General features: G+C 42.6%; 1 protein-coding gene across 4 annotated transcripts in view; it reads left to right on the top strand.

Moving 5' to 3' along the window:
* DYM (dymeclin) overlaps positions 1 to 15,434 on the top strand; it is a 342,875-nt gene that overhangs the window by 237,029 nt on the left and 90,412 nt on the right. For all 4 annotated transcript variants that reach the window (XM_072828553.1, XM_072828551.1, XM_072828554.1 and 1 more), the window contains one exon: positions 5,987 to 6,089. In XM_072828553.1, coding sequence (XP_072684654.1) covers positions 5,987 to 6,089 — 103 coding nt within the window. The remainder of the gene's footprint in view (positions 1 to 5,986; positions 6,090 to 15,434) is intronic.

The following is a 15,434-nucleotide window of genomic DNA, read 5'->3' as shown; positions in this document are numbered from 1 at the left end:
TGTTGGTAGCCGTGTGCCTCAAAAGAAGTACTTAACCCACTGCCCTGATTCCATCCTCCCTAAAAAACAGCACAGGGTGGGTGATGAGAACGAAGGCCTGGCGTGCTGATTGCTGAGCGGCGAGCCTGTGTGCGGCTGGGTAGCCTCTCCGGGCACACTGTGGGCGCCCCAGGCCTTCCCCTCCCCTCACACCTTCTCATTCCTAGGACGTTGAGTCAAATTCTCAGCCAGCCACTGTGTCCCAAGTTGGGAACCTTGGATTCGTCCCTCTCTGTTGTCTCTTTGCCTTCCTGGTGGCTCCTGCTGTCTTCACATGGCTACCTCCTCCCCTCTTATTTTGAGCAGTGAAGTTCCCTAAAGGAACTTTCTGCCTCTACACTTGTTCTCCTGTCAGCCTGGGTCCATCTTTACTTCTAGGGTTGGAGGAATCTTTCTAAAACAAATGCAGTAGTACTTGTGCCCCCCTGCTCGGGCTTGTTGTACCTTTCACACTTTGCTTCCTAGAGCCCTGGGGTCCCGTGGTGGGGCCTGGATGGCCACCGCAGTATGAGAGCGTGCTGCAGAGAGATCGAGGACACACACGAACAAGGGATAATCACTTCCTGTTCATCCCTTGTCCCATACTCCCCACTCGGACACCAAACATGGCAGCTTTGCTTTTGTGTCTCCTGTTGTAGCCCTGCTGTCATAAGACACCTCCAGCTTTCCAGGGGCCCCCAGGGGGCTCAGTTAAGGTCTCATGGGCTCTGTACTCAGCAGGGACTCAGCTGGAGAGGCTCTTCCTCTGCTCCTCCCACCATGCTCACTCTCAAATAAATCTTAAAAACCCCTCTGGCTTTCAGGATGAAGTCCAAGGTCTAAAGGAGGCATGAGAGATGCTTCATGAACTGTCCCCACTACCAGCCCAACCTTCACACTGATGAATGTGTGCGCCACCCTGTCGCCTACACCAATGGTGCTCAGGTGACTGTGCCTTCCCTTGTGCTGTTTTCTCTGCCCAGGTGACCTTTACCTTTCCCTCATTTGCTGGGCTCCCTCCTAATTGTTCCTTCAGATTCAGCTTTGGCATCCCCTCCAGCAAAGACTTTCTGCTCCTGTGGTCAGGTGCAGCCTCATCCCAGTCCCTGTGCCCTCCCCACTGCTCCTTCTACGTAGTTCATCCTCCCTAACCCAGCCGCACCCTCTAGGAGCACAGGACTTTGGCTTTTGCTTGTCACCGTCTCCCTGGGCAACTTGCACACTCTGGGTTTGCAAGTTGCCCGGCACATTGTCGGTTCTTAGTAAATATTTGACTTACTACCTGCCTTGGTGACTTGACGAGATGAAATGCAAACCTCGTAGCACAGTGCTGTTAGTAGGCCCATCCTTGTGGTGCTGAGCCTCCTCCCTCGCCACCCTCATCCCATGCCTTGCTACTACTTCCTGTGGGTCTCTCCACCTCTTGGTACAGCCACCATTTCCCCGTCTGAGTTCTTTATCCTCCCTACCCCCCCCCACCCCCGTACTTGTCCCCACTAGCAACCACTAACCTTCAAAGCCACGGGATAGATTTCCTCTGACACCTGCCTAGCCTTCCTCTGTGTTCTCCCATGGCATCCTCCAGTTTCAGAATTGCAGGTGCTTTTTCTTTCTTTTTTTTTTTTTTTTTAAAGATTTTATTTATTTATTCATGATAGTCACAGAGAGAGAGAGAGGCAGAGACACAGGCAGAGGGAGAAGCAGGCTCCATGCACCGGGAGCCCGACGTGGGATTCGATCCCGGGTCTCCAGGATCGCGCCCTGGGCCAAAGGCAGGCGCCAAACCGCTGCGCCACCCAGGGATCCCTGCTTTTTCTTTCTTATCACCTTAGATTTGAGCTCCTTGGCAGCAGGGAACATGTTTCTCATCGTTTTGTAGGACTGATATTCCATTAGCTTCTCCGTGTTGAGTCAAGTCCAGGATTTCGATGTGCTGGAAGGGTCCTTCACAGTCTGTCCTCACATTGTCTCCATTCTGGTCTTGTCTCCAGCACTGACTGTGCATCCTGAACTCAGCGGCCATTCCCAGCAGCTGTTGGTTTTCTGAGCATATTTCATGTTGGACCGACCATACAGAGTCTGTCCGCATGCTGCTTGCTTTTTTGTAATGCTGGCTGTTGACAAGGGGCTCTGTTTTCTCCAGGGTAGTATGTGCTTTTTATTGCAGTTTTTAATATATATATAATATTTCAAGCGTACATCAGAGAGATAGAGGAATATAGCAATTCCTTATGTATGTATCCAGCATAATGAAAACATTTTACATATATATATACACATACAGAGACAGAACAAGAGAGATTCAGAGAGAGAAAACCAAATCCCTTCTTTTTTTCCTCTCTGATCCCTTTCCTTCCCTTCTTAGAGACTAATGGCTATCTTAAATGTAGTATTTGTCATTTCCATGTTTCATTATTTCATGTGTTTTATCTGTAGAAGACAGGTAATACCATGTTTGCATTTTTAATACACTATGTAAATACTATTTCCTTGGTCACATTCTTCTACAAGAATCCTTGCTGGTAAAAAATAATAATAATAATAAAATTAAAAAAGAAAAGAATCCTTGCTGGTAAAACAGCATTGTTTTGGAGGTATATCCGTATTGTCGCAGGCAGGGTTAGATCACTTGAAGTTGCTACATAGTCTTTTGTTATGGAACTATCCCACAGTTTATTTACCAGTGATTCATCAGTGTTTTGATTGTTTTCAGTTTTTCACTGGTAAACCAATTTGTAGTGGATATTCTTCTATAAAAAGAAAACTCTAGTCTTTTTCTGATTTTAAAAACAAGCACTCTGGCAGCCATATCCTGAACGAATGGTACACTTGAAAGCCAATTTCACTCAGGATTACCCTTTTACATGCACACGTCACATGTCTCTACCATTTACACTGCCTTGCATTGAGCAAGGGAGTGAGAACTTTGATCACAGAGCTTTCACCAGAAGTGACTTTTCTCGGCAGTTTACAAGCCATATCTCGTGTACGTGTAGGTCATTTTGCCTTAAAAATGTTAAATGCGAGCCAGAATTAGAATGTTAAAGTTGAAAGCTCTGTAGCTATAAGACCTGAGGGAAAAGCCTATTACATTGTAGGAGGAGGACAATCGTGAAGACCATGAGAATGCTGTTTGTCATTCGTGCTAGAAAACTGGAAGTGCATCAGCTGATGTCACAGCAGCTTTCCTAGGAACAGCTGGGCGCAGTCGCCACAGCTTCTGGAGGCGGACGTGGACCCACTTCAACATTCTGTGCCCTCGCAAGTCAGACTTTCCGTGATGCCACACTGAAAGCGCTTACCTGTGAATCGAAGCTCACTTCCTCATTTTGTTGTCTTCTAACAAGGAAAGTGGATTGCTTGTATTTTCTCTGAAAATAAACAGAACTAGCTTTTCTTCTCTGAAGGAAACAATTTCAGATCCTTTCTGCTTTGATTCCTACAACTTGCGTCGTCATTCTCTTCGGTTCTTTTTTTTTTTTTTTGCCTTTCTTTTTTTTTTTTTAATTTATTTTTTATTGATGTTCAATTTACTAACATACGGAACAGAATAATCCCCAGTGCCCGTCACCCATTCACTCCCACCCCCCGCCCTCCTCCCCTTCTACCACCCCTAGTTCGTTTCCCAGAGTTAGGAGTCTTTATGTTCTGTCTCCCTTTCTGATATTTCCCACACATTTCTTCTCCCTTCCCTTATATTCCCTTTCACTATTATTTATATTCCCCAAATGAATGAGAACATATAATGTTTGTCCTTCTCCGACTGACTTACTTCACTCAGCATAATACCCTCCAGTTCCATCCACGTTGAAGCAAATGGTAGGTATTTGTCATTTCTAATGGCTGAGGAATATTCCATTGTATACATAGACCACATCTTCTTTATCCATTCATCTTTCGTTGGACACCGAGGCTCCTTCCACAGTTTGGCTATCGTGGCCATTGCTGCTATAAACATTGGGGTGCAGGTGTCCCTCTCTTCGGTTCTGATGGAAGTTACCATAGATGAGCTCTGTTGTCCCCTGAAGGTACTCTGGGGACACGGGCAGAACCCTGGGGAACAGCTACTGGGTAAACTCGACAAAGGGCATTGTCTGTCTTCACTTGCCCCCTTCTGACGGATCCCCCAGGAAGCTCACTTCTCCAGGCATAGCGAGTGCTTTCCCTTTCTGTTTGAGCACCAGGTCATGCCTCTGAGTCCTGCCATGCCTGTGCTAGAACTGACTTCGGTCGCAGAAAACTCCTGCAGTTCCCGTCATTCCTGAAATTCTTTTAACAACTTAAAAGCATCTTACTAATTTTTCTTTTTAGGCATTTCCATGTGAATACACTTTTTATACTACCCCAACAAATTTTTTTTCTTTTTATTTTCATCGCTTACCAAATAATTTGTATATTTGAATCATGCACTGCTAATGCAGCTCACAGTGACATTCCATTATTCTTATACTCAGCAATTCTACTTCAAGGAATGTATCCTGCACATAGTCTCATCTCAGTATGCTAAAAATTATATACAGGGGTGTTTGTTCATTGCAGTACTATTTATGAAAAAATAAAACTGGAAACGTTGCAATGATTAATAATGGACTAAATATAAATAAAGTATGGTATATCCATGTGCTTAGATATCAAGTTACTGGCACTCAACATTTTTCGAATGGATTGAGGAACATACTGTTCAGCGAAAAAAAAGTGTGAAGTACGGAACAGTACATATTTGGTGGAATAAAAAGGGGAGATGTAGGGGATCCCTCAGTGGCTCAGCGGTTTAGCGCCTGCCTTTGGCCCAAGGCGTTATCCTGGAGTCCCGGGATCGAGTCCCACGTCAGGCTCCCTGCATGGAGCCTGCTTCTCCCTCTGCCTGTCTCTGTCTCTCTCTGTCTCTCTCTCTCTCTATGTCTATCTTGAGTAAATAAGTAAAATTTAAAAAGGGGGGGATGTATACATACAGTATTTGGTGGTACACATTGCCACATTTAATGTTTCTGGAATCCCAGACGCTAAACCACTGGTACGTATTAGCTACCTGTGCATCATTGCAGTGGGCATGAGCAGGAAGTGTGAGGTGTACATTTAACCTTAGGAGGAAAGACAAAACTGAACCTCAAATGGAGAAGACCCTTGGGCAGGTTTCTCAACCTCCCTCTTGCATTTCTCTCCAGTTGAAGAACCTGCCACCATATTCCACCTGTCATGCAGCCCCAAGCCCTGACCCCTCTGTATTTTCAGCTCGGTATGGCAGTGCTGTGTATCGCTTGGGTCCCGGGGTTCTGCATTGCAGTCTGGAATGTTTCTCTAGGCAGATACCCCCTTCTTCTAGGGATCCCATTCCTATCCTGCAGGTGTTGTACACCATCTGGGAAAAATCATTTCATATGTTTTGTCCAGTTTTTAAGATGTTAATCGCAGGAAGGCAATATTTGGTACTCGTTAATCCATCACAGCCAGAAATGGAAATCTTAAATATATTTAAAGTCATTCTTTTTGAGAAGTAAGAAGATAAAGCTATGAGAAAAAGTGGTTGTATTATACTAGAGAAATAATCTAATCCAACACGCTTATTTGGAAGATGAGGAAATTGAGATACAAGTCCAAGTGACTAGTAACAGATGGCACTCTGGGTTACTTGTGAAGTCCGTACATATCCCAGGCTGTCTGAATCTCTGTCCACTGTTCTTTCCATGCTTGTGGAAAGTTCTTCTATGCTTGAAATAGAATTTTAAGCTGTCAAACTTTTTAAAAAAATTTTTTAGAATCCTTATAATTTGAACATTGTCCTCACTTCATTTGTTGTCCTATTGATAGTATTAATCCTGCTGTTAACACAGGCATGAAGAAAAAAAAATCGTTACACGTATATTTTAGAATAATTGACATTCTGCCAAACTCTATAATACTAATAAAACCTAGAAAAGGAGACACTTAGTTCTTTCTTTCTTTGTTTTGTTTTGTTTTGTTTTTTCAGTTTGTTTTCCTTGCTGTCTAAAAAACACAACAAAGTTCTGGAACAAGCCACACAGTCCTTGCGAGGTTCGCTGAGTTCCAATGACGTTCCTCTTCCAGATTACGTAAGTAGTCACCTTACTTTATCAGTCAAAAGTTTTCCTTTCATTGTTAGGTTTGTAAGTACCAATCTGGGTTTTCAAGATCTGATTATGATCTTGGTGACTCTTTTATGCAGATAACGGAATGCTATCCCAAAGCAAGGGGAGAACTTTTAAACGATTATTATTAACAACTGGTCAAAGAAAGTCAACCCTGAGCCAGTGATACTGTTAATAATTAGGACTCTTGGTGTGTTGGGTAAGAAATTCGCTCAAACTAATTACACGGAGGCAAAAGGAGCGGTCTTAGAATCAGCAGAAGTTTCTCGCTGAGCTCAAGGGGCCCTGGAGGTATACCCAGATTTCACAGAGAACCAGAACCTGACGTTGAAAAGCCTTTGGGTTCAAGAATATCTTGTGTCTCCGAGGCTATTTCGTTTCTAGGCTCTGCTTCCTTTTGCTTCAGTTTTACTCTTCAGTTCCCTCTCTTGGCTGGATGTCCCCATTTGTTGTTGGCTTGGACCTCAAGTGGCCACTCCAGCCTTCCTCTCTCCCACCCTGTGACATGGCCTGTGAGTATTGTGTCTTTAGCCACCAGACCAGAGTCTTGACGCCTTCATCCTCCATTCCTGGGGCAGGAAATCTAACTGGCCCCACTCAGCACAGTGCACTGCTCTGGTCTTGGGAGCCGTGGGCAGTGGAGGACGGCACTCGTGTGTTTCCTTGGTTTCATCCACTCCAGAGATAAAGAGCTTGTTCCCACCTAACCTCAGCGAGCAAGAGCAGAGGAGAGCAGGAGTGGCACGGAGATGGGTTGTTATATAACAACAGGAAGGAGACTGCATCAGGACTTTCCTTAGGGCCAGGCCATTGTCTGTGACCTGCCTTGTGTTCTAGAGCATGGCTTAGATGAGGATGCTAAAGATTATCTTGTCGCAGCCCATAGCAGCACTGCATCGGGTTCTAGTAAGGATAACAACTCCGTGGGTTGATATTTAGAAACTTCAGGAGACAGTTTTTAAGTTCTGAGTTTGAAGTGGTGATGCATACCAGACAGCTGAAGAGTTGTTGTGTTTCCTGTGGTTTGTTTCATTTCTAAATGGCTCTGCTGATATGGGACTGTGGGAACAGCCCCCGGTCCAGATAGCAGTCGCTGATAAACACAGATAGCAACGTGTGCAGCGGCAACCTGGCTTGTGCTGGTTTCCTTCTCTTTTATTTATTTTGTGTATGCATGTGTTTACCCCCCCCATACATCTTTTATGATTTTCTTGCTCATTGAATATTCTCAACTTTTAAGAAAAAATAGCATAATAGCCACTTCTATCTGAGCAATGACTTGTTATAAGAAAAATATTTCTTGGTAATCACTGCTTGGAACTTCAGTTGGGGCATCTGAGTGGCAATAGGGACTGCATTTGTTAAGAACTTGAGTTCAAGGGCGCCCTGGGGACTCAGTCAGTTAAGCATCTGATTCTTGATTTCGGCTCAGGTCATGATCTCAGGGTCGTGAGATCAAGCCCTGCATCAGGCTCCACACTGGGGCTGGAACCTGCTTAAGATTCTCTCTCCCTCTGCACTGCCTCCCCTTCCTCTCTAAAAAACAAAAACAAAAACAAAAAAACTTGAATTCAATTCCTCTATAAATGTTTCATTATTTTTATACAGTTACCATTTGCTTATGCAGCACTCCTGTGTCATTTCTTCCATAAAAATATGTTGAGTGTATTTAGTGTTAAGGTTGTGCTAGCAGCATTCTCCTGTAATCAGAGACCAGAAAATAACTATGTCTTTGAAAAAGTGGATCATATTTAGGGGTATTTGCCAGTTATGAAAGTGATTATATAATGAAAGGACAGGTTGAACTCCTAACAGACATATCAGTTCTATCAAACCTGACAATTTTTAGAGTCGCTGCCTTGTTCTTGCATACAATTGTCACTAAGTAAAAATGAATTTCTTAAATTATCTGCTCCATAGAAATACAGAGAAAATTCCATTTAGAATCTGTTATCCACAGTCCTTATTTTAACATCTGTGTGCATGAGACTTTACAATCACAACACACTCCAGATGGGTTTATGAAATTGGATTTTACCGCCTTTCCTCAGAGTTCATTGAGGAGGGTGGGTTGCCCCCTTCAGTAGTAGTGACAGTAAGGGATCCCTCCTGCCACTCACTCCTGCAAGGTGAGTCAGCCCTGTGGTGTGGTGTGTTCTTCTTTCATAGCAACTGAGTGTTTTCACTTGTCATTCCCATTGTGCAAAACACTACGAGTGATTTGCATATTTGAAACCATGTTCTCACTGTCATTCTCTTTTAAATTGGTCATTAAGTGGGAAAATAAAATGTTTCTCCTTTCACCTTCCCTAGAAATGTTATTTAAATGTCTCTGCCAACAGCCACATGAAATTCTGTGTCCTGGACTCCTTGTGTAGACCACATGTTTGTAAAAGATGGAAAAGGAAAGGGTCTCAGTGCAGCACTAGGTCCCTGAGAGCATAAGAGCTCACTTCTATCCGAGCCGTGGTTATCTTTTCACACCAGGATTGAATGAGTTTGAGTAAGTGCTTAAAAACAGGAATGTATTGTTCTTCTCACTGTAATACATAGAGTACTTTCAGCCTGCCTAGAGGTTTCTGAGTTGATTAAGAAAACATTTATTCTCATTATGGTGTATAATTCACAAGTCAGTTGAATAACAACCTAGAAATCAAATAGCAAGTCAGAAGAACATTAGTGTCAATACTTTAGTACAACCACATTTGTCAGAACAGCTCAGGGAAACCTGAAGCCTTCCACCAAGTTCTAAATAATGAGACCGCCCTGGCTGCTGAAGGGGAAATAAAACAAAAACAAAAATTGCACTCGAGTCCTCTTTGGGAAGAGAGAATGCTGAGTACAGAGAGTAATAGCCTCTTGTTTGCAGCCTCCACACATGGCAGTGGAGATGTCTAGGAAGGCACATGAAGTTCAGCTGGCCACGTGGTTGTGCTTTGCTATCATTAGGGCATCCTAAAAGTTAATTCAGTGACTAAGGGGACAGGAGAGAATTGTTAAAGAGAATCTTTCAACATTTTTTAAAAATAAGAATAAGCCTCTAAAACCACTTTGATCATGTACAACAGACCTGAATATGTAAAGTGAAACAGAAAATAACAAGTGACTTAGAGTTGCTTTTTGAACTATAACTGTGGTTTTTAAGTTATAAATATTGCTGCGGTGTCATATAAGCTTTACTTCTGTAACTCCTGACAGTCATTTTAGCAACTGCTTAGGATGAGAAGAGTCTAACTTTTATTCTAGGTGGAACCGTAGGAACCAAATTACATTGTCCTGTGATCATCAACAAACATGAGAACCTTTCTGTAGGACTGACCCTGTATCTGATTTTAAACAGTAATTTTAAGGATCTAAGCCAAAAAGACCCAGCCAAAAAGATTAAAGGAGACAGAATCAGAAAAATCAGCTGAAGTAAAAATAGCAGCTTAGAGTTTATCATTGAATGATTAGCAAGTGTAATGCTCCTAACATGTGTGTGCATGTGGAAATGCACACAGACATGCACACACATTCCAGTGGTTCTCAGAGTTCTCATCTTTACTTTCCTTTTCCCGTGACTGTGCAGTAGAGCTGTCCAGAGGCTACATGATGGGTGATCTTTTTATTGCTCTGACAGCTCACGGAATGTGTTATTGTGGATTCTTGTGTTTTAAATTGTTCTTAGTTTTAATTTGTTATAAATACCAATACATATAATCCACATAAAAATAGTTTCTTGAGAGCATCAGAGATTTTTAAGACTATAAAAGGGGCTTGAGATCAAAATATTTTAGAACCTTTGGAATATATGATCTGTTAACACATACACGTGCACACACACAGAAAGAACAAGTAATAGATGCTGTTTCATTTGTGATACTCCTCTCTCCCAGCAGGATTGAGTGCACTTTGAAGGCATGAGTTTCTGGATCTTAGGCTGAAAAAAGTAGGCTAAATATTAACCAATAATTGATGAGGATGAAGCTCCATCTCAGTACATCTATATGAGGTTGCAGGTATCCAGAATTGCAGAGGAGTCTCAGATCTAAATTATATCTGTATGACATTTGACATGTAGTGGACATGTGTAATTTTTAAGCTAAATTTTATATTTTATGTACATGATATTTATGTCAGAGTTGCCTTCTTCCTGGAGCACCTGGCTGGCTCAGTCAGTGAAGCACGTACCTGTTGATCTTGGGGTCAGAAATTTGAGCCCCATGGTGGGTGTAGAGATTATTTTAAAAAATGAAATGTTAAAATTGCCCCTTTGCTATTCAAAGGGTAGTTGTAATATTTTTCTTAGTTCAGTACACATAAAACAGGTTGTTTGACTTCTATTTGATCTAATAATTTGCTGTCTCACATTCTAACTTCCTAAAGAGCAAAAGACATGTATTTGAAATTTGTTTTGATCAAGTCTTGATTGCTTATCATTATCATTCCGGATGGAACCCTAAAATATTGCTAACCCTGGAGTAAGTCATTTGACTTACCTTTTGCACCAATAACTCTTAAGATTTATTTATTTATTTTGGAGAGAGACAGAGAGTGTGCACACCTGCCAGTGAACAGGAGTGAGGGGCAAAGGGAGAGGGAGAGAGAGAATCCCAAGCAGACTCTGCTGAGCACAGAGCCTGGCACAGGGCTCAATCCCACGACCCTGAGATCATGACCTGATCATGATCAGGAATCAAGAGTCCAATGCTTAACCGACAGAGCCACTCAGGTGCCCCTAAACCAGTCTTTGGTTCTTGTTTATATTTGCTTTTACACATTTCGTTTCTTCAGAATTGTGTTATGAGGCATTCTAAACTGATTACACATAACAAGAAAGCTTAGGGGCAGCCCAGGTGGCTCAGCGGTTTAGCACCGCCTTCAGCCCAGGATGTAATCCTGGAGACCTGGGATCGAGTCCCACGTCGGGCTCCCCACATGGAGCCTGTTTCTCCCTCTGCCTGTGTCTCTGCCTCTCTCTCTCTCTCTCTTTCATGAATAAATAAAATCTTAAAACAACAACAACAACAAGAAAGCTTAAGTTCAGGGATTTTTCCATTTTTCCCCAGTGTATTTTAGGTTGTTGTATCTTTAAGATTCCTTGTTAGTGTTTACTCTGTAACTCAAATCTCAAATTCATTTGACTGAAATAGTTGATGGATCAGTAATCTTGAAAAATATCTTCAGCTGTTTGTTTTGTACATTTGTGCCTTTATGGAGCTAGTGTTAAAATGCTTCATTTCACACACACAGTCATAAATATACATACATACTAACTACATAATACTTTTTGTATTTCATAGTGTTGATTCTGGATGAGACCATCGCTCACAGATTTCCTGTGGGATATAAAGACTAGGGTAGAGAATTTAACATTGAGAGAACATGGGAATGATTATCTGGCATGTGCTGCTGTATCCAAGGAGTTGGAAGTGGTGCAATTTGCCATTGTTAAAACTGTTCCTTTTAGATATTACTTTTGAAGGAATGACGTTTGGGTATTTATTCCAGTGATGGTGACCTTAATCAGGATGTTGCTAAAACTTCTCTTTGGGAATTACTGTAGCATGGTGGGAGGGGTAAAAGTAAAGAAGGCCTAGCAACTATACACGAGGATTTGTAGAAGCTAGTTAAAACAAGTGCACAACCATATTACTATTCCATATGACACATTTTCTAAGAAGGCTGTAACCAAACTCATGAATTGTCAAAAGAGGGAGAGAACAATTTGGGGAAAGTAGGGAAGGAATTGTGCCAGTTTTCATGGGAAGGAGTTGCAGTGTTAGGTAGTATTTTGAAAGGAGAGACTGAGGCAGGAAAACAGTCCAGCCTCCAGCCTCCATGCTTCCTGAATAAGAGCATAGAGGTGAAAACAGCTCATCATTACCTTTGGGTTTCTTGTGTCCAGCACAGTGTCTGGCATGTAACAGGTGCTGACACCATACACAAAAATTAACTCAGATTGGACCACAGCTCTTAAATGTAAGAGCGAAGACTGTGAAATCCTTAGAAGAAAATATAGGAGTAAATTTTAGGCTATAAAAGAAGAGCAGACAAATTGGACTTCATCACAGTTTAAAACTCTTGGACTTCAAAGACCACCATCAAGAAGGTGAAAAGACAGCCCAAAGGATAGAAGAAAATATTTGCAAATCTTATATCTGACAAGGGACTTTGGGCAGAGGGCAGTGCGGGGGTTGTTGTGGAGATGTCTCCATGCCCTTGGCGGGGGACAGGGACAACTTCCAGCAGGACACGTGTGACAGCATCAGATGGAGGGGGAGAGATGACGGGAGCCACCGTGAACTGACCACAGTTGAGCAGTGGCATCAGGAAGCGTCTTCAGTCTGCCTAGGGACACCTCAGTAGTTATTTGGCCTAAAGAGGAGGCCTCACTTTTCAGCCTGCTTTCCGAATATACCAGGGTTGAGTGTGTCCCAGAGCCCCTAAGATGAACCAAACCAGAGGGATACCATCAGGAGCAAAGGAGTGGTTCACATTGGCATTTTCTTTTCTTTGCTTTTTTTTTTTTTTTAAGATTTTTTTAAATTCATTTATTCATGATAGAGAGAGAGGCAGAGACACAGGCAGAGGGAGAAGCAGGTCCGTGCAGGGGGCCCGACGTGGGACTTGATCCCGGGTCTCCAGGATCAGGCCCTGGGCTGATGGCAGCGCTAAACCGCTGAGCCACTGGGGCTGCCCACGTTGGCATTTTCTAGTCAGGCAGCCACTTCTTCTGAGTACCAGACATCCCACTAGGCCTTGGTTGGGGCACTGATTGGGATGCTCCCCAGTCCCATCTCCTCTCCATGATCACACAGCTAAGCACTATTTTCCGCCGTGCTTGCATCTGGTGGCATGGGGGACCTGACTAGCTCTAGCCAGTGGATACAGGTGGAAGTGATGTCACCACCCCCCTCCTGGCCATCTTCTGCACCTCTCTCACCATATACTAGCTGGACACAGGAAGTCTAGGGTGAGACTCTAGGGTCCCTCAGTATGGCAGTGCAGGGACCCCCGAGTCATCTTACTGAAAGTCAGTTGGATTCCCCATTGAACTGTGATGCAAGAGAGCAATGAAGTTTTTACTACATTAGAAAAGAAAATGGGCAAGGGATCTGAATGGGTATTTCTCCAAAGCAGACTTACAGGTGACCGGTAAGCACATCAGAAGATGTTCAATGTCAGGAAGTGCAAAATTTCAGCCACAGTGGGGTTTATACCACAAAGATGACTGTCCTCAAAAGGCAGAAGGTCACCAGTGCCAGTGAGGGTGTGGGAAAGTTAGTATCCTCGTTCAGCTTACGGCAAGAACGTAGAATTGTGCAGCTATTTCAGAAAACAACCTGCAGTTCCTCAAAAAGCTGAAGATGGAATAATTATGGCCCAGCATATGGTCATACTCCCAAAGAACTGAAAACAAGTGCATGCATGCGCAGGGAGGGGGCCCTGGGAGGGGGAGAACCCCAAGCTGACTCCCCGCTGAGCCCAGAGCTTGACATGAGGCTCAGTCTCACCACCCTGAGAATAGGACCTGAGCCACAATCAAGAGTCGGCCGCCGCTTAACCGCCTGAGCCACCCAGGCGCCCCTTTCCTACCATTCTCAGATGATTTTAGACTTACAGAAGAGGCCTGAGGAATTTCCATATACCCTTCACCGAGCTTTTGTCAGTATCTTATGTAACCACAGGCCATTTGTCAAAACAAGGACATTAACCATAGCACCATACTGACAAAAATACAAATCACTTGCACAGTTTAGCAATTTTTATCACTAATGCCTGTACTCTTTTGTAGGATTAAAGCCAGAATTGCACATTGCATTTTGCTATCATGTCTCCTAAATCTTTCCTTGTCTTTCATGACCTTAACATTTTGGAAGAGTACTGGTCAGTTGTTTTGTAGAATGTCCCTTGACTTGGGTTTGTCTGGCATTTTCTCCTGATTAGATGGACGTTATACACTGTGGATCAGGGCACCAGTGAACAGGTGCCATTCCCTTCTCAGTGCTTCATGTCAGGGGACACATGACATTAGTGTGTCTTAACAGTGGTATTTACCTGTGTTCTCCTTGACCACATCACCAGGGTGATGTCTGCTGAGATTCTTTGCTATAAACTTGTTTCCCTTTGTAATTACCATATATTTGGGGGGAGCTATTTTGAGACTATGCCAATATCCTATTTCTGCTTACAACATTTTCACAGAAATTTTAGCTCCCATTGATCTTATCCCACATTATATATTACTGATTTATTAGTGATTTTCTATTTGTCTCATTCCTCCTACATTCATTGAACACTTTTGTAAGGAAGATTTGTCACCTTTCCTCATTGTATTTATTTATTTTTTAACATTTCCAGTGATTGATTGATTATTTTTTTAATGATAAATTTATTTTTTATTGGTGTTCAATTTGCCAACATACAGAATAACACCCAGTGCTCATCCCGTCAAGTGCCCCCCTCAGTGCCTGTCCCTCGGTGTATTTATTTATGCAGTTACTTCTATCAGTATGGACTCCTAGATCATCATTTTATTCTTTGTCTTGTAATCCAGGGCTATTGTTATTTTGTTGTTCAGGTTATTCCAACTTTGGCCATTGGGAGCTCTTTCAGGTCCCTCCTCTGCCCTTTGAATATACTCCTACCCCCCCACCACCCTGCAAAGTTTCTCAAGATGTTCTAACTCATCAGGTGTTTCCCCTGCTCCAGCTCTAGGATCAACCAGATCTTCAAGGAGGATCATGAAATTTGAATCACGATCTTTATAGTAACTTTCATAATGTAGAAACTGCTGTTAAAAAAACCCCAAAAAGCCAAATCTTCTGAATAAAGTTGGTGAACATCTCTGAAAGAAACAACTGCTTTGATGTCAAATAGGTCTCAAGCCCCACGTTGATTAGGTCCCAGGAAGTTTCTTCCTTAGTACAATTGATTTAAAAATTCACATAAATAAAGCCTTTAGCAAGTGAGCAACCTCCCCTGCCACCACCACTCTAATTATAATCAGACCAGTTTTCTTGGTTGTATTATAACTTGGCTTTGGCTGTACTTCCGAACTACGAGTTTCAGAAATGTTCCTAGGATTCTAAGGACAATGTTTAGTTGGAGGACTCCATTCTTGTTTTAAAAAAAAAAAAAAAAAAATCTTCATTCCTAAAAAGCATATACCTCCATTAGGGGAAAGATGGTTGGCCTTTTTTATTCCTGGAGAGGACATTCGTCTGTCCATGAGCACTATGATCGAATATTCTTTTTTAAGGATCTGTAAAGAAAAATTACCCTGAAAAATACTTAAATAGCTCTTGTGTTCTTTACTCTGGCTTA

This window comes from Canis lupus, chromosome 6, assembly GCF_048164855.1.
Source record: "Canis lupus baileyi chromosome 6, mCanLup2.hap1, whole genome shotgun sequence".
NCBI lineage: Eukaryota > Metazoa > Chordata > Mammalia > Carnivora > Canidae > Canis > Canis lupus.
Note: the sequence above shows the minus strand (reverse complement) of the source record. Positions and strands in the feature narration are given on the sequence as shown.